General features: G+C 44.0%; 1 protein-coding gene across 5 annotated transcripts in view; it reads left to right on the top strand.

Annotated features, from left to right (window-relative positions):
- The first annotated feature begins 3,060 nt into the window (after positions 1–3,060).
- Positions 3,061–26,469, top strand: part of Cap-G (Chromosome associated protein G) — a 28,938-nt gene continuing 5,529 nt past the window's right edge. For 3 of the 5 annotated variants that reach the window (XM_076189921.1, XM_076189922.1, XM_076189923.1), the window contains exons 1-17: positions 3,079–3,142; positions 5,618–5,743; positions 9,932–10,159; positions 10,271–10,499; positions 12,140–12,276; positions 12,859–13,217; positions 14,151–14,346; positions 14,472–14,693; positions 14,799–14,957; positions 15,353–15,595; positions 15,688–15,882; positions 16,941–17,073; positions 17,433–17,656; positions 17,945–18,115; positions 18,263–18,422; positions 18,773–18,867; positions 19,834–19,929. In XM_076189921.1, coding sequence (XP_076046036.1) covers positions 5,645–5,743; positions 9,932–10,159; positions 10,271–10,499; positions 12,140–12,276; positions 12,859–13,217; positions 14,151–14,346; positions 14,472–14,693; positions 14,799–14,957; positions 15,353–15,595; positions 15,688–15,882; positions 16,941–17,073; positions 17,433–17,656; positions 17,945–18,115; positions 18,263–18,422; positions 18,773–18,867; positions 19,834–19,929 — 2,946 coding nt within the window. In that variant the 5' untranslated portion in view covers positions 3,079–3,142; positions 5,618–5,644. Of the gene's footprint in view, positions 3,143–4,301; positions 4,321–5,617; positions 5,744–9,931; positions 10,160–10,270; positions 10,500–12,139; positions 12,277–12,858; positions 13,218–14,150; positions 14,347–14,471; positions 14,694–14,798; positions 14,958–15,352; positions 15,596–15,687; positions 15,883–16,940; positions 17,074–17,432; positions 17,657–17,944; positions 18,116–18,262; positions 18,423–18,772; positions 18,868–19,833; positions 19,930–26,469 lie in introns of those variants that run through there. The other 2 variants (XM_076189919.1, XM_076189920.1) reach the window with 2 other exon arrangements.

Genomic DNA, 26,469 nt, shown 5'->3' on the forward strand with positions numbered 1-26,469 from the left:
TGGAAACTTTGTGAACTGTGTTTAAGACATATGAATTTATCCCGCGTGAACCCTGGGGTACCCCTCGAAGGATGTAGTTTGGGTCCCACTATCCCAGACAATGTGACTATATCCATGGTTATCAAAGGCATCCTTGTCTCCTGAGTGTGCTTCTCCATCAAAAGATTTTACCAAGCTAGCGCTACATCACTGGGATGAACAGGGGGCCTCAAGGTTGGAGGGTGTTATCAGGGATTTCTTTAACGTCGATTTTATGTGATCCTTATACCTCTTTTTAGGGCCACCAGGTCTTCGGTGGCTGTTTTGTAATTGTCCATAGAGTATTTTTCTTGGCAGTCGTTCCTCTGGCATGTGGAGGACATGCCCAAGCTAGTGAAGCTACCGTTTTGCAATCTTGGCCTCAATGCTTACACTTTTTGTACATTCAAGGATCTGGGTGTGTGGCACTCAATCGTTCCATGTGAGACCTAGGATCTTTTTGGACACACGAGATATGAAACTGCTCCAGTTGTGCTTGGTGACGTTGGTAAGTGGTCCAAATCTCAGTATCATACATGTGGAAATGTATACTGCTTCATAAACCTGGCTACTCTTAGCCGATGCCACACCAGCGTCGTTCTACGGGTGACCTTTCCACCACATCTACTCAGACATATTTCCCATTTTGTCTACTCTAGATACTGGGATTGATATACAGTCATTGGTATGGGAGATAATAGACACGCTTTTAAATTTTTTTAATATATTTTCACTCACTATCACCAATACAAGCGAGTATATACAGATACTGAATTTACACAATTTATAGGCCTACATAGCAAACCACACAAGCAGGACAGTGACTCCAGAAATTCTGCAATGGGTAGTCGACAGTACAAGAAGTTATGGCCTTTTTTATTTTTATTTTTACAAATTATAAACAATGGAAGCAGCTATATACAGGTACAATTTTCACATTACAATATTTTATATTGAATATAGTATTAAAAGATGTCATTATATCTATCACTTGTTGAAATGGATAAATGCATTTCATCAGAACTTGCTTTACCTCGTTTTTGAAGAAGAAATGAGAAAATATGCCAAATTATGAGTAAACGACCCAGGAGTACACCAAATGGGAGTTGAGCAAATGAAAATTTTGATGTAGACAAAATGGGAATATTGGAGTAGACGAAATGGGCATGGATCGTACTTGGTAACAATCATCAATTTGTAATAAACATGTCAATATTTTTATCATTATCACCACCACCATCGTCATCATCACCATCACCTCTGTCCAGTGGGGGCGCCAGGGGGGGGGGGCTTGGGGAGGCTTTAGCCCCTCCCAAAAAAAGTGGCCAGCCCCCCAAACTGAAATGAGCAAATTGAAAATTTAAACCATTCATTGAAATAATTTTATTAAGTGGAATTTTTAATTGCCAGGGCTAAAGATTTGTCAGCCATCAGTGTCCCTACCATTAACCCCCTCCCCTTCTGAAATGAGGATAATATATGTGTATTATCATATTACTAATAGCCCCCCAAAAATTTTGATCAGCCCCCCCCTTAGCCTCCCCAAATAAAAATTCCTGGCGCCGCCGCTACCTCTGTCACATCTCCACAGCACATTACCACCACCATCACATCACCACCACCATCATCATCATTCAGAGTAATTCCTAATATATTATTACATTATCATCTGTAACTCAGTCTATAATCCTTACATTTGTTGATAATGTATTTTAATAGTTATTGTTTTGCATTGCTTGTAATATATATATATATATATATATATATATATATATTTATATATATGATGGTGGAAAAAGAAGTCACGGGTCTAGGTCCGAGTTTCTGAGTTTATTCCTGTCCGGGTTCGCTCTATGCTTCTTCAGAGGAATGTGAAACTCGGAACTAGACCCGTGACTTCTTTTTCCACCTTCATCAACTTGTCACAATGTACCAGCATATGTATATATATATACATACATATATACATACATATACATATATATATATATATATATACACATATGTAGTAGTTTTAGTTCGGAACAACGGCAGGACAAATGAAAATCAACACAAAATATCTAATCTCTTTCTTTTGGTAATTAGCCACAAGGTGCGACACTAGAAGTGTCACATGAGAAATATAGGTGAAGCTCGGACTAAGGCCACAACTTATGGTTGTAGCTAGACGTGGAGCTTAACGTCAGCGAGGCGGTAGCAGATGATGACGGTGAGGCTTGATGGGACAGCTAGAAGATTGGACGAGGAGATGTTGTTGTATGTGCTGGTCGATACTGTTCTGCCCATCTCGGCGAAATGCCGACCTTTTAAGGGAGGCTGGCGGGAACGTGAGGAGCTTTCCAAGTTCCTGATTGGCTGACCGCTGGCTGGCAGGGGCACCCTTGCGAACTACGCTTGCCAACTACAGGAACTTGGATGCATCACGTCACTACAAATCTATATATATATATATATATATATATATATATATATATATATAATATATATATATATTATATATATATATATTATATATATATATATATATATATATATATATATATATATATGTATGTATATATATATATATATATATACTACTGAAAAAGTATAAAAACCTAAAGTATCACATCGCATCACCACCGGTGGTTACCATTAATGGATTTTCTAGGGCGTGTTTCGTCCAGGGTTGTATTGCTCGGGGGTGTTTCGTCCGGAAGTGTTTTTGTCAGGGAGTGTTGCTGCGTTGTTTTGTTCGGATACCAAAGTTGAATAACTGTTTCATTCACTGGTTGTCGTAAGGAAACATTAAAGACCACTGAATACTGTAGATAACAGAACATTCCATGTCAGATATTTAAATTTGCTGTGTATAATTTTCGTAAAAAAAAAAATGCACCTTTCAAATTTTGAATTTGTCGTATGATTTTCTAACACCCTTATCCAGTGGAATACAGTACCATGTGTCAAAATAATTAGTATTTTGTGATTATGCACACTATTGATTTACAGTTATATGATCTACGGTATATTTTATACACAAAATTACCATTGTTTTTATGTAAAGAACCATCGTATCAGTTTGTAGAATTGGCGGTTGGGAGAAACGAAAACAACGGCGCCGATTTGACAACAACAGTAAAAGGTAAAATGAATAAGCAATTTTATTTGAATGAATATTAGATTTTTTAGTAGCTATTAATATTTTTAACATTATTAGTCGCAATGATACGCAGTTTTACAAATAATTATTCGTGAAGTGGTGGAGTAAATGGTGAAAATACTGTGTGAACTCGTCAGAAAGTTTGAAAAGTAACTTTAGGATAAACAAGTTAACCAAGTTTCAATTGGCACAGACGTAGTTCCTCCCTAATACATAGTACTAGTATGTGTCTGTAAGCTAATTTAAGTGGTTTAATGCTGGTGAAATTAAATTACTGTTACAAATTGTAATTTTGTTTTTAGGCTCGATTTCCGCCCCCTCTTTCCGATGGGCCGGGCTAGTCTATGTTGTATGTATTTGTAATTTGCATCTGTCAACTGTTATCGAGGACCAAGTTTTGTACACCTATACTAGCACCAGCACCCATGCACAGGTGCCCTTCCTCCACTGAACCTAATAATAATAATAATAGCCCAGTGGTGCAACTACTGAATAATATGATATATCCAAAGAAAAGTGACAAGTCTTCCTTATGAAGATAGAACTGTTATTATCATTATGGGAAAAATTAGACTTTCCTCAGAATTAGATACAAATATTATGAACTGAGAAATAACAGAAAGTAGGCTTTGTTTAGGTATGGGCACATAATAAAAATAAGTAACCCTTAAATTCTTGTTGCATATGAAAGACAAAATTTTATTAGAAACAGAACTTATTGAATTATTTAAATAGCTTGAAAAGTAAGGAAGGTATGATTTTTTTAATTACACCGTGTAAAAAAAAAAATAATTCCTTGTTTCTGGCAACTAACCATTATTTCCTGATTCAGTATGTTTCAAATTGTTGTAAAATATCTGTCTGTGATTTTGAACTTTGGGTTTATTGTCAGTTGATCTATTTTGTTGAAATGATATTATGTTTAACACCTATATAGACATCTGAGACAGATCTGTAAACTTCAAAATTTACTGTGTATTTACCCAAACAAGTACTGTAATGACAATATTGTCAAATATGTAACATTTGAAGAAGTTTATATCACGAATTGGCAACTACTGCAGAAAAACAGCTTCAATGAAAAATACAAGTCAATGCGTCAGTAGATGTGGAAGTGTATGGTCATGCAGTTTTTGTTTTATCACTTTATTTGATTAAAGGTAAGTTGAATATTTTTTTTTTATTTCTCATATGTTGTTAGAGTGGTTTAGGTTATAAAAAGAATTATGGCCATATAGGGTAAAATTAATCCATTTACCTTTTCAGTTGTGTGATGAAGTTAATGTTGTAGTGGCTCGTGGTTGCAAATCTCCAATCTTGTAGACAAACTTATACAAATTTTTGTATCGGTTCTGTATCAATACCCCTGAGCAATACTCTTAATCAATGCTCTGCATCACTGCACTATAGTGCTGTCTGTGTATTAACATATAATGCATAATTATACCCTACTCTTTTCCTTTTTATTTTCATTTCTAAAGATGGGCCTTGGAGGACTTTTTTTATCATTGATTTATCATATTAATTGTGTTAACATCAATTAAAATTATACTTAACAGGAATCATTTGATGTCAAGCAGATACTGTGAAAAACCCTTAAATTAATAAGCAAAAGTGGTAAAAAATCAATAAATCAATCTCATAAAATCGGAACTGAAGTCTGAACTTGGTGACTGCTCATTTTTACTTATTTATGCCATAGGGAATTTGATATTAGTATTAACTCATGGACAATTTTTTTTTTTACATGGTGTTATTTTTCTATTTGATTTTTTAGCTAGATTTTACCATAAAGTGTGAGAATTAAAGGTGGTAATTTGTAAAAATTTTGGTAAAGATATACACACAAACTCTAAACCACAGGCCCAGTTTTATTGAAATTTGGAGTACTTGGGTTTTATGGGTCAACAAATCACCTGAGTATGTCAAAAACAATTTGGAACATCTCCATCCCAAATTTGCCTTTTCATGGCAACCATCATGTCAATTTAGAGATTATCATCAGTAAAACCCAAACTGCTGCCCCAGTTGACATACAACTTGGCATGTGAAGGTTTTATGGGTCAACAAATCACCTGAGCATGTCATAGATAATGTAGGACCTTCCTTTTATACTGTTCTTACTAACACTTTCATGTTGCCATGGCAGTTATTGTCAGTTTTAGAGGTAATCATCTATAATATCTATTTGTACATGATGAAATGGTTTAACATCACAACCCACCCCAATCCAGAGGCTAGGATGGTGCCCCTTACAGAAGACTTTATAGAGTGGATTTTAATTAATCATGTCCCTGGTTCAACTTTGCCGATGGCAGGGTTTGAACTGCCGTACCCTTGACTTTTGCTGCAAGTAACATTGCCATACTTGGCCAGCAGGCTTCCTGTATATATATATAATTATTTATTTATTTTTAGTTATTATTTGTTTTGTTGAAGTTTATTGTACCCCTGCAGGAGCTGAAGGACAGGACCTTGTGAAGAATGCGGCCCCTGTCCCTGAAGCAGGCATTTTTAGAATGCCAAGTGAAAGGGGCTTCTCATCCAAAAATTATCAAGGCTTTATTAATGACATACAGACAAGTAAGTTATTGTCACTATATGGTTTGGTGTTCATATTCCTTTGAATCATTGCTATGTATATGTTTATATTGTAGTTGTATGAGTTACCATCAGATTCTGTGAACTAGTTTGTTCACGTTTCCTGTATTTATTATTACATTTACCACTTCATACTCTATTAATGCTCTATCTACCACCCTTCCATCCACCACCCTCTCCCATGTGTACTTATGCTTGACTTTCTTCCGAAACACTGTATTTGCTATCATCAACTCTCCACTACGATTCTTTCCTGGAACTCCACATTTCCCAACCACTCCATCAATTGGACCATTTCCTACCCTAGCATTAAGGTCTCCCAGTACTATTACATTGACATTTCTCCCTAAGTCCTCTATGCACTCATTTAAATCTATCCAAAAGGCCTCCCTTTCTTCTACACTCTTCTCACTGCCAGGCCCATATGCACTTACAAAGACCCACATCTCCTTTCCCAGTTTCACCTTCATCCACATTATCATTGAGGAAACCTCCTTCCACTCCACTACGCGTTTACCTATCTCTTCACTTACTAGAATAGCCACCCCTTCCCTCCCTCGCCCTCTCTTTACTCCTAATAACCTCCCACTTACACTCCCAAACTTACACTCACCCTTCCCTTTCAACTTAGTTTCACTCAAAGCCAACACATCCATCTTTCTTCTCACAAACATACTATCTCTTCCCCTTTACTCTTCCCTTTTACTTTATGATAGGAAGAGTTAAGGATGTACATGTGCTAAGGGGAGAGGGTGGGATATATCAGATCATTTTTTGGTTGAAGGTAAGTTGAGAGTGGAGGATAGATGGAGAAAGAGGAAAGGGACAAATGGTAGGGAGGTTCTTAGAGTGAACTCTTTGAATGAAAAGGAGAAGGAGTACAAAAAAAAGCTGAAGGAGGAGTGGGAGGGAGCGAAGGATAGAGTAGAGATGGGTGTGGAGGAGGAATGGGAATGATTCAAGGAGGGAGTCACGAAGTGTACAAAGATGGTGTGTGGAACAAGAAGGATGGGAGGAAATAGAAGGAAGGGTAGTGAATGGTGGGATGAGGGAACAAAAAAGGTTGTAGAAGAGAAGAAACGAGCTTTCACAGATTGGTTACAAAATAGGATGAGGGAGTCATATGAGAAGTACAAAGAAAAGAGAAGTAGAGCACAAGGTAAAGGAGGCAAAAAGGAGAGCAGATATGAAATGGGGTAAGAGTATGACAGAATTTTTTCAAAGTAATAAAAAAATGTTTTGGAAGGAAATTAAGAGAGGAAGAGGAGGCGAACCAAGTAGAGAAGAAAAGGTAAAAGGTACAGATGGAGAGATGATAATGGAAGAGAAGGCAGTAAGGGGAAGATGGGCAGAATATTTTAGGGAGTTGCTAAATGTGAAGGAGGATAGGGAGGGAAAGATAGCTGCAGTGGGAAATGCTAAGAAAATGACCGTGATGAGTGAGAAAAATGGAGAAATAAGGAAGGATGAAGTGAAGGCAGTTGTTAAGATGATGAAAGCAGGTAATGCACCTGGTCTGGATGGATGCCATGCAGAATGTCTAAAAAAAGGAGGTACAGTGATGGTGGACTGGCTGGTGAGGTTATTTAATGTTTGCTGGAGAGAGGGTAGAGTGCCGGAGGACTGGAGGAGTGCCTGTATAGTTCTTCTTTACAAGGGAAAAGGGGACAAGTGTGAATGTAGTAGTTTCAGAGGGATTAGCTTGTTAAGTGTAGTTGGGAAGGCTTATGGGAGGATCTTGATTGAGAGGATTAGGAGAGGAACAGAGGGAGTAATTGGTGAGGAACAGTGTGGATTTAAGACAGGTATGGGTTGTGTAGATCAGTTTTTTGTGGTAAGACAGGTACAGTATGTAAGAAAGTTTTAGGAAAGGGGAAGGATGATTTTTGGGCTTTTATGGATCTGGAAAAGGGTTACGACAGGGTAGACAGAAAGACACTGTGGGAGGTTTTGCAAATATACAGTATAGGAGGAAAGCTTTTAGGAGCTGTCAAGAGTTTTTACGAGAGTAGTAGAGCTTGTGTCAGGATTAGAAATGGAGAGAGTGAGTGGTTCGAGGTAATGGTGGGACTTCATCAAGGATGCGTTATGTCGCCCTGGCTGTTCAACTTATACATGGATGGGGTACCCGTCATCCAGGAGGGGCTAAGAGACGAGGGAGGGTGGAGGGGTGCGGAGTGTATTAAAGAATGGAATGGGTGGGAATGATGTTATGCCTTTTTCTTTTTGGCTACCTCCCTTGAAAGGGGGAAAAAGCCTTGGTATATGTATGTATGTAAAATTAAGGTGATGAGATGTGCAAGGGGAGAGAGTGGCAGGAAGCTGGAAGTGAGTATTAAGGGAGAGAGCCAGGAGGAAGTGGATAGTTTTAGATACTTGGGTGCAAATGTGGCAGGAAATGAAGGAGTAGGGGTGGAGGTAAAATGTAGATTGAGAGAAGCGAGTAAATGTCTTGGTGGATTAAAGAGTGTAATGAGGAATAGACACTTGGGATTGGATGCTAAGAGGAGATTATATGAAAGAGTGATTGTATGGGTCAGAAACATGGAACATAAGAGAGGAAGAGAGAAGGAGTTTGAATGTTTTTGAGATGAGGTGTCTGAGAAGTATGATGGGGGTTACTAGGCTAGATAGAGTGAGAAATGAGGAGGTGAGGAGGAGAACAGGGGTGGAAAGGGAGCTGGGAGATAGGGTTGATGAAAGAGTATTAGGATGGTTTGGACACATGGAAAGAATGAGTGAAGAAGACTAGTAAAAGAGATAGGGAAAGCAGATGCGGAGGGAGTGAATATGAGGGGACATCCTAAGATGGGGTGAATGGGGCTTTGGGGAAGAGGGAAATGTCTGTTGAGGAAGGACAGATGAGGACAGATGACAGTGGTGAATGGAGATTGGTTGTTTATGGATGATGATGTGTTGCTTGTGGTGGATTGGGTGGGGGATGGGGGGTGAGGTAGCATGTGTGAGCAAAATTTGACACAGCCCGAAGGGATTCTCTCCGTCTTCTCTTTTTATGCAATGGGGGGATGGAGAGGGGGGGTTGCCGATTTAATGAAGCGGCCTTGCTGTGGATGTGCCGTGTCTGGCGACACTGCTTCTGACCCAGGGCAGTGGACAAAGTGCAGGGATGACCCATCATCCAGGAGGTGCTAAGATAAGAGGGAAGGTGGAAGGGTGTGGAGTGTATTCAGGGATGGAATGAGTGGAAATGATTTTGTGCCTTTTCCTTTTTGGCTACCTCCCTTGAAAGGGGGAAAAAGCCTTGGTATATGTATGTATGTATGTATTATTATCATACATATGCATGTATTTATATACATATATGTATGTATTTATTAATACTTAGAGTAAAAGAGAATGAGTAATATAGCAGTGACTTTATATTTTATAATGCTAGTAATGTTGGGAGATAAGGTGGATGAAAGAGCATTGGGATGGTTTGGACACATGGAAAGAATGAATGAAGAGAAGAAAGACTAGTAAAAGAGGTATGGAAGGCAGATGTGGAGGGAGTGAACATGATGGGGTGATCTAGGATGAGATGGATGGATGGGGTGAAAGGGGCTTTGGCTTTGGGGAAGAGGGGAATGTCTGTTGAGGAAAGACGGAAGAGGACAGAAGACGGGTGAATGGAAAATGGTAGTATATGGATGATGATGTGATGCATGAGGTGGAATGGATGGGGGGGTGAGGTAGTATGTGTGAGAAAAGTTTTATGCAGTCGGAAGGGATTTCTCCCCGTCTTTTCCTGTTCTGCATGAGGGGAAGGAGAGGGGGATCGCTGATTTATTGAAGTGGCCTTGCTGTGTGTTGCGACACTGCTTTTGACCCATGGCAGTGGACAGGATGCAGGGATGGCCCATCATCCAGGAGGTGCCAAGATAAGAGGGAGAGTGGAGTATATTAGGGATGGAATGAGTGGGGATGGTTTGTATGCCTTTGTTTTTTGGCTACCTCCCTTGTAAAGTGGAAAAAGCCTTTGGTATATGTATGTAGTAGTGTGATGAATCGTACATATGACAGCTGATGCTGCATGCAAGAATTTGACTCATACTGAAGTGGTTTAAAAGCTAAAATGGTTGTAGTTACCATAATATAGGTATTTAGTTTAAAGATATCAATATTACATTACAAGATACTATGTATAACTTATTTGTTTATATTCAACAGAGTGAGCCTGATGAGTTTCTTGCAGAGTTTACTAATTTGTTAAAAGCCCCTCTCATTCATGGTGAAAAACAACTTAGTGTTGAACGCACCCTCAACTTTGCTGCCAAGTTTGCTTGTTCCAAGAAGACTGAGGAACCAGACAAAGGTGGTGGAGACTCGGAGGAGCTTGAAGAAGAGGAAGAGGAACCTGATCCATTTCTTAATGGGTTGTTTGGTTTTTTATTGAATGTAAGCGTTTGTCAAGAAGATATGAACTTGAAAGATTTGTGGACTAGTTATTTTTGTAATTAGTTTTCATAGTGTGAAAAAAGCTACCATTTTGTTTTTCTATCTATACAGAATCATGAGGCTAATAGTCAAGCAGTGCGTTTCCGTGTCTGTCAGCTCATCAACAAGATCCTTAACTACATGGGTGAAGAAGGCACCATTGATGATGACTTATACAATGATATATACGACACAATGTTACACCGCCTTCAGGACAAAGTGCCAGCAGTTCGAGTGCAAGCTGTCTTGGCTTTAGCAAGACTTCAGGACCCAAGGAATAGGGAGTGTCCAGTTATCAAAGGTGTGTCTTCAGAAGCCATGGGTATTTTGTGGGGATATGGACTTGCTTATTTTTTATATTCTGTAAATTTATAGTTATCTATATTGGATTCTGGTTTTGAAGAGGCAAACTCAAAGAGGTGTCTTTGCTTAAATGTTCCAGTCTTCTCTGGTTTACAATTGCATGCAATCTCCGAGGAAGACTCAATGGGGTTGCCATAATAAATATTTTACACTATGTACAAGTGGTACCATAAACTGATCTGTTTAAAAAAAAAATTGTTTAGTAGGTTGGTGAGGACAACATGAGACATGTCTATTGTTGTCGCAGGTGTTGGGTGTTTCCCCAAAATGCTGGCGAGGAATATTGTCTGAGAAAGTGTTCAGGTGTTACCCAAAAGGCCTAGTCCTCTGGTCACTGGAGACATGCTATGTCCATTGGGAGGAAAATCCAAGACAATGGAGAATTTCTTGAGAGTTGGTTGAAGGTTCATGCTCAGTATGTGTGTGTGCTCACTGGACATTGAAAGGGTTGGCAACACATCATGTGGAAGACAGAGGTGGATGGAGTGAAAAGGAGGGAGCAACCAAGGATGAGGTGGATGGATGGGGGTAAAAGGAGCATTAAGAAAGGAGGATGTCTGTTGAGGAAGGAACAGAGAAGATGAAAGATTTGGGTGAGTGGAGAATGGTAGTGTATGGATGATGCATGGGAGTGGGTGGAGGATGGGGGCTTAGGGAGTGGTTATGTGTGGATGGTATTTTGTTGCACCCTGAAGTGATCTCTCCCTGTCTTTTCTCTTTCTGCATGAGGGGACAGAGGGGGCAGGGATCACCGATTAAATGAAGCAGCCTTGCTGTGGATGCACTGTGTCATGCTGCATTGCTTCTGACCCAGGGCAGTGGGCGAGATGTAGGGATGACCCGTCATCCAAGAGGAGCCAAGAAAAGAGGGAGGGAGGGAGTGGTGGTGAATGGGAGTGGAGTATGTGGGGATGAAATGGGTGGGAGTGGAGTTATGCCAATTAACTTTGGTTATTTCCCTTGTAAGGGGGGAAAAAAACCTTGGTGTATGTATGTATTTTCCTCTATCCACTGGATTGATTGGAGTTGCAGAAAGTTTATTCTAACCCCTTCCATACGGTGCCGCCCACGTTGGCGGCATAAGGAGCAAGTTTTGTTGTTGTCGTTCCCTAGACTGTCTGTCCGAGCAGTGGATACGCGAGGCTGCCATATCGGCGTCTTGATTATATTTATTGTAGTTGCCCCTGCATAATGACATACTTTCTAAACTGTCTTCATCACATTTTCTATGGTTATCAAAATTAACAGGTGAAAGAGAGAATGATCGATATAAGCGGTGACTATTTTTTATGATGCGAGTATTAAAACGAAACATTGTACATCTGGCAGCTAATGCTCCCCGTGAGATTTTGGCCCGTAGTGAAGTGGTTAAAATGCCCTCACAAGGGATTGTGGAAGATAATTTTGTTAGTGTGGTCTTTGCTATGATAAAACACTGGATGGATTATACTTTTGTTATCGTACCAGTATATAATTTTTGAAGGCCACTTGAGATATATTTTTTGGCAAGGAATTATAAATGAGAGCGTCAGTTTAGGTAATTGTTTTAATATTATTGTTTTGTTTATATATTTGCAGCTTATCTCTACCATTTGACCATGGACCCAAACCCTGATGTACGTCGAGCAGTATTGAATAACATAGCCATAACCTTTCAAACTCTGCCAGACGTACTAGAACGTACACGTGATGTCAGGGATGTAGTAAGGAAACAGGTGAAAAACTTTAAACATTTTATTCTAATGATTCTAGTAAAAATAAATTTTGTGGGGATAGAGGTGGGGTTGCTGATTAAATGTAGCAGCCTTGTTGTGGTAGTGATGTGTCTTGCTACTAGCATTGCTTCTGACTCAAGGCAGTGGATGAGATGTAGGAATGACCCGTCATCCAGGAGGAGACAAGATAAGAGGGAGGAAGGGGGATGAATGGGAGCGGAGTATGTGGGGATGAAATAGGTGGGAGTTGATATATGCCTTTAAATTTGGCTACCTCCCTTGCAAGGGGGGAAAAAGCCCATTGGTATATGCATGTCAAAATAAATTTGCAATTACAGAATCATTTCCAAGCCACCCCAACCCCAACCCCCCATAGATATACAGAATTAACCACTGGAATGCACCAAAATCTAAATACCTAAACATTAAAAATCATTCAAAGCAAACCATCAGCACAAGATAATCTAATAAAAGACAATAATGTGAAACCTCAAAATATCAGTGTTCAGGTGTACAAAAAGTGGAAATCCATTATGGATGTAAAGATCTTTGGTTTATAATATTTTTTCTTCTTTTTAACAGGGCTACATGGTAATAGCACAGAGAGTTCACATACGTTCCTTAACAATAGCGCAACGTGTTAGGATCATATCAGAGGGACTTAATGACCGGAGTGAGAATGTACGATTGGCTGTAGAGAAGCATGTTCTTCAATCATGGTTGCGGCTTGTTGACGGAAAGGTAGTTGACCTGCTGACGTGCCTCGATGTTGAGGCCTCAACCAGGAATGCAGAGCTTGCTCTGAACAGGCTTTTTGTGGAGGTTCCTTACGCAAATCTCTTGGAGGCCTTTGGGGACCTTGGTGAGCAGAAACTCATGAATTCAAATGATCTTCGTCCAGAAACTTCACTGTATTGGAAATGCCTGGCTCAGCACTTCAGGTTAGTCAAGGAAGTAGATTATCTATGACCTGCTAGTACTTATTTCAGTAGTCCCGGTCCTCTTGTAAGTTTGGATAACAGAGAACACCCAAACACACTAAAAGCCTTATCTCATCCCCCCCCCTTCTCAACTTTTATGCAGGAATTGATGTAGCCTCAATTTTTGCTGACTGGAAACCTGAAGCCCCACAGTAGTTTGCATTGCTCTTTGGCCCTCCTCTAGATTACTCAGGGAAGAAATCCTAGTCTGTATTGTATGAATGTGGGACTGTTTCTTTGTCACCAGCTGAAAGTATAGGCAAGGAATGTTATCATTTATACTTACTCCTTCCGTACGGTGATGCCTACGTAGGTGTCATGAGGTGCGAGTGGGTATACAAAGATGTGTCTGCATCTAGATTATATTTATTTTGTAGTTGTAGCTGAGTGACCCCTGAATTCTGAACTGGCTTGATCATGTTTTCTGTGTTTATTATTACTCACTGAAAGAGAATGAGTAATACAGCAGTGACTTTATATTTCATAATAAAAGTATTGTGATTTCTCCCTGTCTTCTTCATTTCTGCATGATGGGATGGAGAGGGGGGTCGCTGATTTAATGAAACGGCCTTGTTGTAGATGTGCTGTGTCTTGCAACACTACCTCTGACCCAGGGCAATGGACAAGATGCAAGGTTGATCTGTTATCCAGGAGGAGTCAAGATAAGAGGGAGAGAGTGGGGTGGATGGTAGTGGAGTATGTGGAGATGGAATAGGTGGGAGTGGTTTTTTGTACCTTTATTTTTTGGCTACCTCTCTTGTTAGTATGTACATACATATACCAAGGCTTTTTCCCCCTTACAAGGGAGATAACCAAAAAAGAAAAAGGCATAAAATCATAAAGTTGTTAGTATGTAATTTTTATAAATTTAGTTTTTAAATATATTTTTTACAGGAAGGAGGAAGCTGAAGATTGCCTTGAAAAGATATTGCCTGAGTTAACCCCTTTTTGCAAATACATTCATGATTATGTGATGGCTGATGTGTTAGATGAAGGTGATCCCCAAGAAACGGCTGTGCGTATGTTAGAGAAGGATTTTGTTCTCCAGCAACTTGTCGGCATGACATTACTCTTTGATCTGAGTGACGAGGTAAGATTTACTCGAACTTGTCGAAGTTCACATAGATTCGGTAAATGTAGATTGTGTATGCCAGGGAAATTTTATGGTTAAGTTTGGTGCAATTTGGATCACTAATTTGGGATTTCATTTTTTAGGTTGGGCGACGATCCTTGGATAATTTAGTGCGAACCATTCTCATATGTGATAGGGTTGGGGAATCTGTTGTCAAGGTGTTGGTGGAAGTATTCAGCAAGTTGTACCCACCAACTTCAAGAATAAATCAGTTGGCAGAAATTATCTCAGAAGTGAGAGAGCCATTGGTGAAGACCTCTGAAAGGCCACTTTCTAATGAGGAGGAACATCAGAAGAAAATAGAGGTTGGTGTACAGCTAGCATGTAGCAGTTGAAGAGTGTGTGTGATTATTTGAAGGTATCAGGATGTTGTATGTTATTATTATTATTTTTTTTCTTTCTTTTTTTAGCTTGCTAAAGTAAAAGTCAAAGTTCTAGAAGTGCGTGAGGAAATTGAAGACTGTGTCCGGACACTTGATCTAGAGAGGGCTTCCATGTTGAAGGAAAGTCTCAAGGTACTCATGGAGCAACAGGAGTTGCTTGATGTCTCCAGTATGGTCACAGAAGAGGTAAATATCTAACATTTTCAATTGTTGGTTAAACCTGCTTATGGTGGTAGGGGAGAATATTACTACCTGTGTTCTGATTTTTTTTTATTTATTTATTTATTTATTTATTTTTTATTATTATTTTTTTTTACACTCATTAAGAAAAAAAAAAAAGTCCTACAAAGTCCTCTGTGAGGGGGCCCAGTCCTAGCCTCCCGGTAGGGGGGGAGTGTGTGACGTTAAACCATATCATCATCATTTTATATGTGTCATAGAAAGCAAATAGATGGGATGGAATGAAGGGTGGGTGCATACCTTGGCTGACTGAATCCCCTTACAAGGAAGTAAAGGCTTTTAGTAGATGCATGCATGCATATATCATTATGAAGGAGTTAAATATGTTATTACTACCACAGGTCCAAGAGGAACGTAATGATTCACCCACACTAATCAAGTGTTTGAACATTATATGTGAAATGGTTGAAAGCCCGGAAGTGACCGTGATGAACCCCACTCTGCATTCCTTGCATGAAAACCTGGTACTCCCGTGCCTAAAGTCACAAGACCCAGCTGTAAGGAATATCTCTATCAAAGCCCTGGGCATGTTGTCTTTGCTGTCTAAGGACCTTGCTCATAAACATCTGCCACTCTTCCTTCAGGTGAATATCGATTTTAATTTGAAAAATAACAGATTAATTATTAAGCCATGTCATGTTTGCTTACTTAATCATTCTTGAATCTTCTGTTTCAGATCTCTCGCATCGATGTAGAACAGATTCAGCTTACTGCCATGCGCTGTGCATTTGATATTCTTCTTCTCTATGGTGTGGATGAATTTAATAATACAGCTGAAGAATTTCAAGAGAATGAAGGTTCCTCATTACGACCATCTCAAGATCTGCTTTTGCCTGAAGAAATGAACAATGTCATCTCCATAATGAGTCAGGTGAAAGTCTAACCCAAATACAATAGGGTTCTAAGATTTGTGCATCTTTCGTTGACAAATGGGAACAGTTGCTCATGATACACTTCAGTGCCTCTCTATCATCCCTGTCATATACTTTTTCCTTGTCCGTGTAAGCCCCAGAAAAAGCTCCTAACCCCTTGCATTGCCCAGAAAAAGCTCCTAACCTCTTGCATTGAGAAAGAGGGGGATGTCTGTTGAGGAATGAAGGGCGACCAAAGATAGGGGTGAGTGGAGAATAGTTGCATATGGATTATGCTGTGATGCATGGAAGGGAGTGGGTGGTGGAGGGGGGAGGTTAGGGTGTGGTTATGTGTGTTTTGATGCAGCCCGAATGGATTTCTCGTCTTCTCTTTCTGCATGAAAGGATGGAGAAGGGGACATTACCAATTAAATGAAGTGGCCTTGCTGTGGGTGTGCTGTGTCTTGCTGCATTGCTTTTGATCCAGGGCAATGGGCAAGATGTAGGGATAACCTGTCATTGAGGAGGAGCCAAGAAAAGGAGGGGTGGTGAATGGGAGTGGAATTGTGCCTTTTGACTGGTTACCTCCCTTGTGAGGGGGAAAAAGCCCTTGGTATGTGTATGTACGAGTATGTACCTCATGCTAAATGCTCCACATACCTGCCTTACCATAGATTCTTGATCTAAGTATCCTCTTCTCAGTGCTCATTATGTGTTTACTAAATCTATTCCACGTTTTAACCACTCCATTGGTAAACCAGTTCTTGCCTCTTCCTATTTAAATCAATATTTGTCCAGTCTTCCCTTGTTACTCCATCTGTTCTCTTCTGAATCCTCTCAACACCCATCCTTATATTTTACCAACCACACACAACAGGCTGCTCTCTCTAAAAGTACTAAATTCTTCCCCCTTCTGCTATGCAAGGGGATTGGAGACCTATAGGAATGTATATGTCCGTTACTCCAGCCCTCCTGAATTGGTGATTAGTGTTATTACTTATGTGATTCAGTGAACATGTTGTTGACCCCAAGTGCATTGTGGTTGTTTAAGAAAAAATTGTATATTTGATTATTGCAGGTTTTGGAAAATGAAAGTGGTGAGGTTCGCACTGTGGTTGCTGAAGGCCTGTGCAAGTTATTGTTGGCATCGCGCATTGTCTCATCCAAGTTACTGACTCACCTTGTACTTATGTGGTACAACCCTACCACAGGTTTGTTATTTTGATTATGGTATTAAGGAATAGCAGATATTTGTTTTGTATAAGTTATAATTCAAGTATTGAGTTTTTCTTCTTTTTTCTTTCTTTTCTTTTTCTTTTGGTTACTTCAGTGTCTGTAATTGGGTAGTTTACCCCTAACACAGTGGCATCATGCCAACCATGTTACATTAGGACATTAAATCACATAAGTTTTATGTTATCCTGTAATTTGCATTTTTTTTTTTTTCTTCTCCTCCTCCTCCTCCTCCAAGCTTCATCTTCCTTTATGGTACTAGAATATTGTATCAAGTTGCAGATATTACCAAATTAAATTTCTCCTAAGTTAAAAGTTATATGAATGTTTTCTGCAGAGGAGGACAATCTACTACGTCATATGCTGGGCGTTTTCTTCCCTTTGTATGCTTCCTTTGGAGGGGAGAATCAGGAAGCTTTGGTAAAGGTGGTGATTCCAACCCTTAAGACCATTTATGAAGCTCCTTCACGCTCACCTCTCGCTGAAGTTGACGTAGATGATGTGGCCGATTTCCTGGTTTCTATCACAAGTCCATCTATTATTTCATCAAGAGTTAAAGATGTGAGTATTGGAACTACACACCATGTTTAGTTCTGCCAGAGACAAAAAACAAAACAAAACAAAAATAGCTTTCATATAACAAAACTAAACCTTGAAAATAATAATGGGCTGCATCAAAACAGCTGCTTATGGACAGTTTTATGAGAGAGCCCACATGCCCCACATCACATTATGCAAACTAATTTCCTTGGAATTAGCCAATATATTGAAGCCAGCATTGTACTTGAACATCTTTTATGACTTGTAAAATTGTGTAGCACAAATCTAATTTTCCTTCTTTCCCTGTAGATGGTAAATTATCACGACACTTTGGTGTTCACCCTGTGTGCTGAGGTGCTGGCTTTGCCCGATGCTTCATGGACCAGATGCCTTATTCGATGCTTAAATCACTTGGAGCTAACTCCGACCAATTTCACCATGCTCAGACAAGTTCAAGTGCTTATACAGAAGATACAAAAGGTATTACCTGAAATAATTTTGTTTTCCTATGCCTAAGGTTTATTTAAATGAATATGTAAGAAATTTATTGCAAACGGCTTTGTTTTTATATATATATATATATATATATATATTGAGGTAATGAGGTAATTTTATTTTACTTTTCAGAAAGTCAAAGAGCGCTGCTTGTGGTCAGGCGTTGATAGGTTCAAGGATAAGATAGAGACATGGTTAAGGGATGCCCCAGAGGACAAGGCTGAAGTAGAACCAATGGACACTGAAGACCAGGGTGGTGCTACCGACCAGGACTGTACTGTTAATGAAACTTGTATGTGCAAAAGCCATTACTTTTTCATATAGCGAGAAAGTCCAGTTTTGAGGAATGTGATCTACACAAGGGTTCTCTCTTCCCTCCCACCCCCCCTTGTTTGTTTCTCCCCTTTTTCTCTCCTTATCTTTTTCCTTTATTCTTGTTGGAGACACCATCATCTTGGGGTATGGACTGCATGTTTTGCACAGAGGAAGGGACAGAAAGAGAGGAAAATAGGTAAAGGGAGGAGAGGAAGGTTAGCTGGAAAAGAATGGTGTAGGATGCCAATATATTGATAGATATGAAGTATGCTACATGGGTCTTGTTATAATTTAGATATATTTGAATGTTAATCTTTATAATTACAGGTGTGAGTAATGGAGAAAGAATGGAGACGACTCTGCAAAGGAGAAAGCGGCAATTGTACTGTACTCAGACAGACCCTGAAATGATATTCAGTGGGGTAGGATTTCTTAATATTTAGTAAACTGTAATATAGAGTTCAAATGTGTTTGAGATGAAATGCCAGAGAAGTATGGTAGGGGTTACTAATCTGGGTAGAGTGAGAAATGAGGAGGTTGGGAGGAGAGTGGGGGTGAAAAGGGAGTTGGGAGATAAGGTGTGGAAGACAGGTGGAGGCAGTGAATATGAAGGAGCAATCAAGGATGAGATGGATGGATGGGGTAAGAGGGGAATGTTTGTTGAGGAAGGAAGGGAGAAGACAGAAGATAGGGATGAATGGAGAATGGTTGTTTATGGATGGTGCTGTGATGCATGGAAGGTGGTGGGTGGGAAATGGGAGGGTGAGGGAGTACGTGTGAGTGATGTTTTGACACAGCCCAAAGGAATTTCTCCCTGTCTTCTCTTTTTCTGCATGAAGGGACAGGGTGGGGGGGGTTTGCCAATTAAATGAAGCAGCCTTGCTGTGGATGTGTTGTGTCTTGCTGTATTGCTTCTGACCCAAGGCAGTGGGCGAGATGCAGGGCTAACCCTTCATCCAGGAGGAGCCAAGATAAGAAGGAGGAAGTGGAGTGGATTTTATGACTTTGTTTTGGCTACCTCCCTTGTAAGGGGGAAAAAGGTGTTGGTATATGTATGTATAGAGTTATTTGGGGTTGTATGAGGGGACAAGGAGAGAGGGTCGCCATGTAAGTGAAACAGTCCTTTTATGGATGTGCTGTGCCTTGCTGCATTGCCTCTGACCCAGGCAGTGGGCAGGAGACAGGGATGACTGTATCCATTAGGAGCTAAGAGGAAAAAAGGGTGGGAGTGAGTGCATGCTTTGACTTTGGCTACCTCCCTGTTATAAGGGGAAGATGACCTTGGATAGATGTAGTTATTGCTCAATGCTGTATGTTTTCATACCCTGTCCACCAGGTTAGTTGAATGGTTCAAGATGGTTAATTTGCTTGATTTTTTTCACCAACAGTGTGACTCTGACTACGAGTGCAGTCCTGGAAAGAAGAAATATGTTTCAGATCGAAGCCTCTCTGACCAAGATTCTGCAGATGGAATAGAGAAGTTGGTGAGTATGGTAAAAGATTATAATAGCTAAGAAATTTTGTTTAAAAATGTACAGTATATACAAGTTTGTTCCGAAGAATACAAACTCTTCGGTACTCCTTACCCAAGGATACGCGGCGCGTTTCTACCGCTAACACTGTGTGTGCTTGAAAACACCTCACTCCGAGGGTCTGGGCAACCATTATCCTCAGTAAGGGGCCCTCCTGGGGCAAGGGGGGCCCCCCTCCCCCCGCAAGGGTAGGAGGGTAGAAGCTCCATTGTCTAAGCGGTAGCGATCGAGTCAACATCTCTCACAGTCCGGCTAACACTGACGTCCTGTTTGGGGACCGTTTTCCCCGCTTCCGTGCTTGTATCAGGAAATTAATTTCCTGCGCCAATCCCGCATCGTTCGATTCTCTCGAACGCAATCGGCATCGGCCTTCTACACCCTTCCAACGGCGTCCTTTGTGTGGAACGTCCTGCATCGCCGCCTTCCCCCTGCTTGGATCGTTCGATTATCTCGAACGCAATCGGCATCGGCCTTCTACACCCTTCCAACGGCGTCCTTTGTGTGGAACGTCCTGCATCGCCGCCTTCCCCCTGCTTGGAAGCGCTTGAGTCCCCTTTATCCCTCTCTTTAATCTCCACCGGGTATTCTCCGCTTCTCTGTAAGTATGGCATCTGGTCCTAGTGTTGTTGTTCGCGATAGCATGTGTGCCTTCGCCCGTGGTGACTTTCGCTGCCGGGCTCTTCTCCCACCGACAACTGTGGACCCACACTCTTGGTGTATCCATTGTCGGAATCTGGCATGTTCCCCTTCATCCCCGTGTACTACGTGCGCTCAATGGGGTGATAAGCAGTGGTCCGCGTATTTTCATGCTCACCGGAAGGTGCAGCCACGGGTCAAGATACGCGGGCCAGGAAGATGGCTTCCCCCCTCACCCGACACAAAGAGAAGGCATGCTACGTCGGCGGAGGACGCGGGCAGTTGTCTCCCCCCTCCTAAGCGTAGTAAACGGAAAGGTTGTACAATAGCCGCCCCGAGTCAGTCTCAGGCTAAATTGTCTCCTGTTCCTGCCAAAAGGGGAGCTAGTTTCGACGGGCACGCGCCATTAGCCCCCGCGAACTACCCCCCGGGTACGAGCTTTTTCCCGGTTGCGTCCGCGGGCTCCGCGGTGCTACCCGGCAGCTCCACCCCCCCACGGACAAAGGAACCGAGTTCGGAGATTCGGAGCGCGTCAGCCTCTTCTCCTTCTCGGGTGACCCCCAGTCCCACCCCTTCCACCTCTCGTCAGACGAGCCGGGTCATCACCGGAACCCTTTCTATGCCCGGTGGGCAGGAAGCCCGAGGTGTACCCACACGCGCGTTCGTCGTAGGTGACTCAGCTTCGTCCGGAGGAGGCAGTCTCCCCCTGGCGTCTCCCGGACCATCCGCACCCAGGCGGGACCCTCCAAGAGGACATTCCCCGGACCTCCTCCCCACTCTCTGTTCACTCGTCACTACGTTGAAGGAACAGATGGAGGCCCAACGGGAATTTTTCCGCGCTTCTCAAGCGCGGTTCGTGCACCGCACGGCAGCTCGTGAGGAGTCTCCGCCCCCAAGGGCCCCCCTCGACCAGCTTCCACTTGCTCAGCCCCCCCCCTGAACCCATCAGTGACGAGGATGGTAGCGTGCGGTTCCTCTCTGCCCGTGCCGACCCCTCCTACGCCGACGACGATGTCCACAGCGCCGTAGGGGGGGGGTCACGCTCCCTTTCCCCTCCCGTTTCCCAGTCGGAATCCTCGATGGTGGTCCCACCTTCCTTCTCGGACGTCCTCGCGAGGGTTCGGAGGGCGAATCGACTGGGCCCCCCGAAAGAAGAGGAAGCCACATTCGAGTCTGACATCTTCATGGCGGCCAACTCTCACAAAGCCCAGCCTACTCCCCTCCACCTTCCATGGAGTACGCAGACGGCGAGGGCCATGGCCCAGGCCTCCGACGCTCTCGCAACAAGGACGACCGAGAGGGCGCGTTGGCATCCGGTCCCATTGGAACACCAGAAGCGCTTCTACACCCCATCGGGGTCAACCCTCAGACCTGCCTCGATCCCGGCGAGGTTACCAGAGCTGGTTAAGGCGGATGCCGAGTCGCTGCGCAGACGAAACGTCCTCCTCTCCGGCAGGGAAGTCAGCGACCACATTCATTCACTGGCTCTGTCCCTGGCGGTGAACTGGCTAGAACGCCTCCTTGCCTCGGCGAGGGAGTTCTTACCCGAACTACAACCCCAGGAAGAATGCGACCTCCAGGCTTTTTTGGCAAGCGCGAGCAGAGCCCTGAAGCATCAGGCTTCCTGTCTCTCAACGTCCTGGGCCAACTTCGAGTCCCGCAGGAGAGACACCATCCTCGGGGACCCCAGTGACCCCCTCCTCAGGGAGATTTATGCTCCTTTGAGGAGGGCCCCCCTGCTCACCCACACGCTGATTCCCCCGGATGTGGTGGACTCGGCAATCGCTAGCACCAACCAGTTGCTACACAACAGAGCCATCGAGAGAACAGCCGTCTCTAGCTCGAGGCCAAGGACCACCCCCCCATCGACCCCTCGGTCCTTTCAGACGCAGAGGCAGCCTTTTCGTCTCCCTAAGCGGGAAGCCGGGCCCCCTCCCCATTCGAAGTCCAAAGCCCAGACAGGAAAGCCCCGCCCCTTCCCCAATAGAGAACAGGGGCGCAAACATCATAGAGGCTCTGGACCCCAACGCAGGAAATTCTAGGAACTCGCCTGCCCTCCCGCACAGGATAGGAGGTTGCCTCTCTCTCTACTGGAGAGAATGGGAGGCTGCCGGGGCGGAGGACTGGACCATCCAGGTTATCAAGGCAGGCTATCGTCTTCCTTTTCACACCATCCCCAGCCTCTCCCCCTATCCCATCCAAGTCAGCAACTACCATCCGGACTCGGATCGCGGGCGGGCCCTAGTGGAGGAAATCTCCACTCTGCTCCAGAAAGGAGCACTCGAGGAAGTCTCAACTCCGGACCCGGGGTTCTACTCGAGGCTATTCCTAGTACCAAAGGCTACAGGGGGGTGGAGACCTGTCATCGATCTGTCTCCTCTCAACAAGTTCCTTTCCCTGACGAAGTTCCGGATGGACACCCCAGAGGCCGTGAGGGCGTCTATCAGGGAAGGGGACTTCATGGTGTCCCTGGACCTCCAGGACGCCTATTTCCAAATACCTGTCCATCCCTCATCCCGAAAATTCCTCCGCTTCGTCCACAAGGGGACCACTTTTCAATTCACCTGCCTATGCTTCGGCCTCTCCACAGCACCCCAAGTCTTCACCAGAGTGTTCAAACTCGTCTCAGCGTGGTCCCACTCCAGAGGGATTCGCCTACTCCGTTACCTGGACGATTGGCTGATCCTGGCACACTCCGCCCAGCTATGCCGCGACCACCTGGGGATAGTCCTAGCTTTCATCCGCAAATTGGGCTCCACGGTCAACCGGACGAAGTCAGATTTCATTCCAAGACAGAGAGTCACGTACCTGGGTATGGTTCTGGACTCTTCCCTCATGCAGGCATTCCCAGTAGAGAAGCGAATCCAGAATCTCTCTTCCCTCGTCGTGCAGGCACTATCGACCGGGTTCCTCACGGCCAAACAGTGCCAAGTCCTCCTGGGCCACATGGCCTCCGTCGAGAGGTTAATACCCAGGAGCAGACTGAGAATGCGACCCCTACAGTGGCTCCTCAAGTCCCAGTGGTCCCCGCTAAGGGGAGACACCCGTCAACACATCACCCTTACCGGAGAGGTCAAGCATTCTCTTCTCTGGTGGAAGGACCCGTGCAACCTGCTCGTGGGGATGCCCCTCGGCCCATCTCCCCCCGAAGTCCTCCTCTTCTCCGATGCCTCCAAGGAGGGCTGGGGGGCCCACCTCAACGACGATCACGTCAGCGGTTCCTGGTCCACGGTCGAGCGGACAGCCCATATCAACTGGCTAGAATTGAAAGCGGTACTGCTGGCTCTCCGTCACTTCTCGGGTCAAATCTCGGGGAAAGTTGTGGGCATCATGTCGGACAATTCCTCGGTAGTAGCCTACCTGAACAAGCAGGGGGCACAGTCTCCCAGGACCTCTGCCATCTCACTATGGAGATCCTCCTATTAGCCGAGAACCTCCAAGTGACACTCAGAGCTCGCTACATCCCAGGGAAAAAGAATGTCTGGGCGGACCACCTCAGCAGAAGGAGTCAGGTAATCAGCACGGAGTGGTCCCTCCATCCGGAAGTGGCGACCTTCCTCATCAACAAATGGGGCTCCCCTCTGGTGGACCTTTTCGCCACCAGATGGAACCACCAGCTCCCGGTGTATTTCAGCCCTCTCCCGGATCCGCTGGCAGCGGGAGAGGATGCTCTTCTGCAAAGCTGGGACAACCTCGACACCTACGCTTTCCCACCGTTTCCCTTGCTCCAAAAGGTGCTCCAGAGAGTACGAAATGCATCCAACCTTCGGATGACTTTGATCGCTCCCTGGTGGCCGGAAGCCCCATGGTTTCCAGACGCCCTCGAGCTAGCAGTGGAGGAGCCCCTGGCCCTTCAGGGAAGACCCGACCTTCTACATCAACCAGTCAACGGGGCCTGGCACAAGAACCCGTCAGCCCTGGCACTTCACGCGTTCAGACTATGGTCCGGATCCTCCTAGAGAAGGGTTTCCCCAAAGAAGTGGCAGAAGACATGTCCTCCCCTATTCGCTCTTCCTCAGCTGCCCTTTATCAAGGGAAGTGGAATGCTTTTGCAGAATGGTGCCACTCCCGAGCAATAGCCCCAGAGCAAGCCACCATTCCTCTGATTGCCTCCTTCTTCCACTTCCTCCGGAAGTCCAAGAAGATCTCCCTCTCGGCAGTGCAGGGCTATAGGGCAGCTCTTAATCAGGTGTTTTCTCTGAAGGGCATGGATCTAGCCCTGTCTCCAGAAATTTCCATGCTCTTCAGACATTTCAGAAAATCATGCCCCCCCAGGGAGATCACTTCTCCTCCATGGGATGTGGCATTAGTCCTCAACGCTCTGCGGGGCCCCCCTTACGAACCCCTCCGAGATGCTAATTTCAAGGACCTCACCTTGAAGACAGTCTTTCTCTTGGCCCTGGCGTCTTCCAAGAGGGTCGGGGAGTTGCATGCCATCTCTTATCGAGTCGCCCACTCGAAAGGATGGCAAGAGGTCTCCTTCACTTTTCTGCCCCAATTCGTTGCCAAAAACCAGGATCCGGCCAAAGCCGACCCTAGATTCTGGTCCTTTAGTATTCCTTCCTTGGACGACTTTGTAGGGGGCGAACATGCAGAAATGGTCCTATGCCCGGTACGTGCTATCCGGACCTACCTCAAGAGGACGAAGCATCTTAGACCAGACTTGCCAAGACTGTTCGTCTCTACCAGGGGTACACCCAAGCCCGTCACTAAGACTTCCATTTCTTACTGGATCAAGGAAGTCATCCGCAGGGCCTACGCCTCGAGCCCCACGGATTACCCTGGAGCAAAAGCTCATGACCTCAGGGCAATAGGACCCTCCCTAGTCTTCCGAAAGAATCGGTCAGTCAACCAGGTCCTTCAAGCAGGTATATGGAAGTCCCAGACTACGTTCACTTCCTTTTACCTCAAAGATGTCATGTGGGAATCCTTAGGGACCTTCTCTCTAGGCCCCATAGTGGCTGCCCAAGAAGTCCTGAGATAACATACCCCGTACCAATGGCACACAGCCAACCCTGAAGCCTCATCCAAGTTCTGGATCGGCAACCACGGGGATACCTATCTCAAGTCCTTCTCATACTCCTACATTCCCTTACCTCACCGAGGGCTCTCAAGCATTCCAAGGGAATCAGTTCGAGCCCTACAAGGGGTACAAAGTGAGTATGCCCTGTCTGTCTCCACTCTGGGAACAGATCCAGGTGCCCTTCACAGTTTCGGGGAATGTATAAGGGTCTGGTCAACGTAGATCTTAGCACTCTACATTTTCTCCTTACGAGGGTTTCCCAGGCTAGACAAATACTTCCTTCCCCCCTAAGTCCAAGTCTCCTTGGGTAAGGAGTACCGAAGAGTTTGTATTCTTCGGAACAAATGTAATTTTCGCAGGAAAATTAATTTTTCCCTGATACAAACCTGAGGTACTCCTTACCTCTAATGGCCCTCCTCATCCACCCCGCTAGTAGTTCCTTCTCCCTGGCCTGTCAACCCTCGTGACTAATTTCATACCTGGCTCAGACAATGGAGCTTCTACCCTCCTACCCTTGCGGGGGGAGGGGGGGCCCCCCTTGCCCCAGGAGGGCCCCTTACTGAGGATAATGGTTGCCCAGACCCTCGGAGTGAGGTGTTTTTCAAGCACACACAGTGTTAGCGGTAGAACGCGCCGCGTATCCTTGGGTAAGGAGTACCTCAGGTTTGTATCGGAAAAATTAATTTTCCTGCGAAAATTACATTTTTGAACAATTGAGGCCCTGCATGGAGAAGTGTCCCATGCGACACAATGGCCCGGTGTTGAGTTATGTACATATAACACTATTTTGGCCCTTCTACTTCAATCCGAGCATGTTGAAAAGGACAAAACAT

The sequence above is a fragment of the Oratosquilla oratoria genome, chromosome 9 (assembly GCF_046742065.1).
Source record: "Oratosquilla oratoria isolate Oo_2021 chromosome 9, ASM4674206v1, whole genome shotgun sequence".
Classification (NCBI taxonomy): domain Eukaryota; kingdom Metazoa; phylum Arthropoda; class Malacostraca; order Stomatopoda; family Squillidae; genus Oratosquilla; species Oratosquilla oratoria.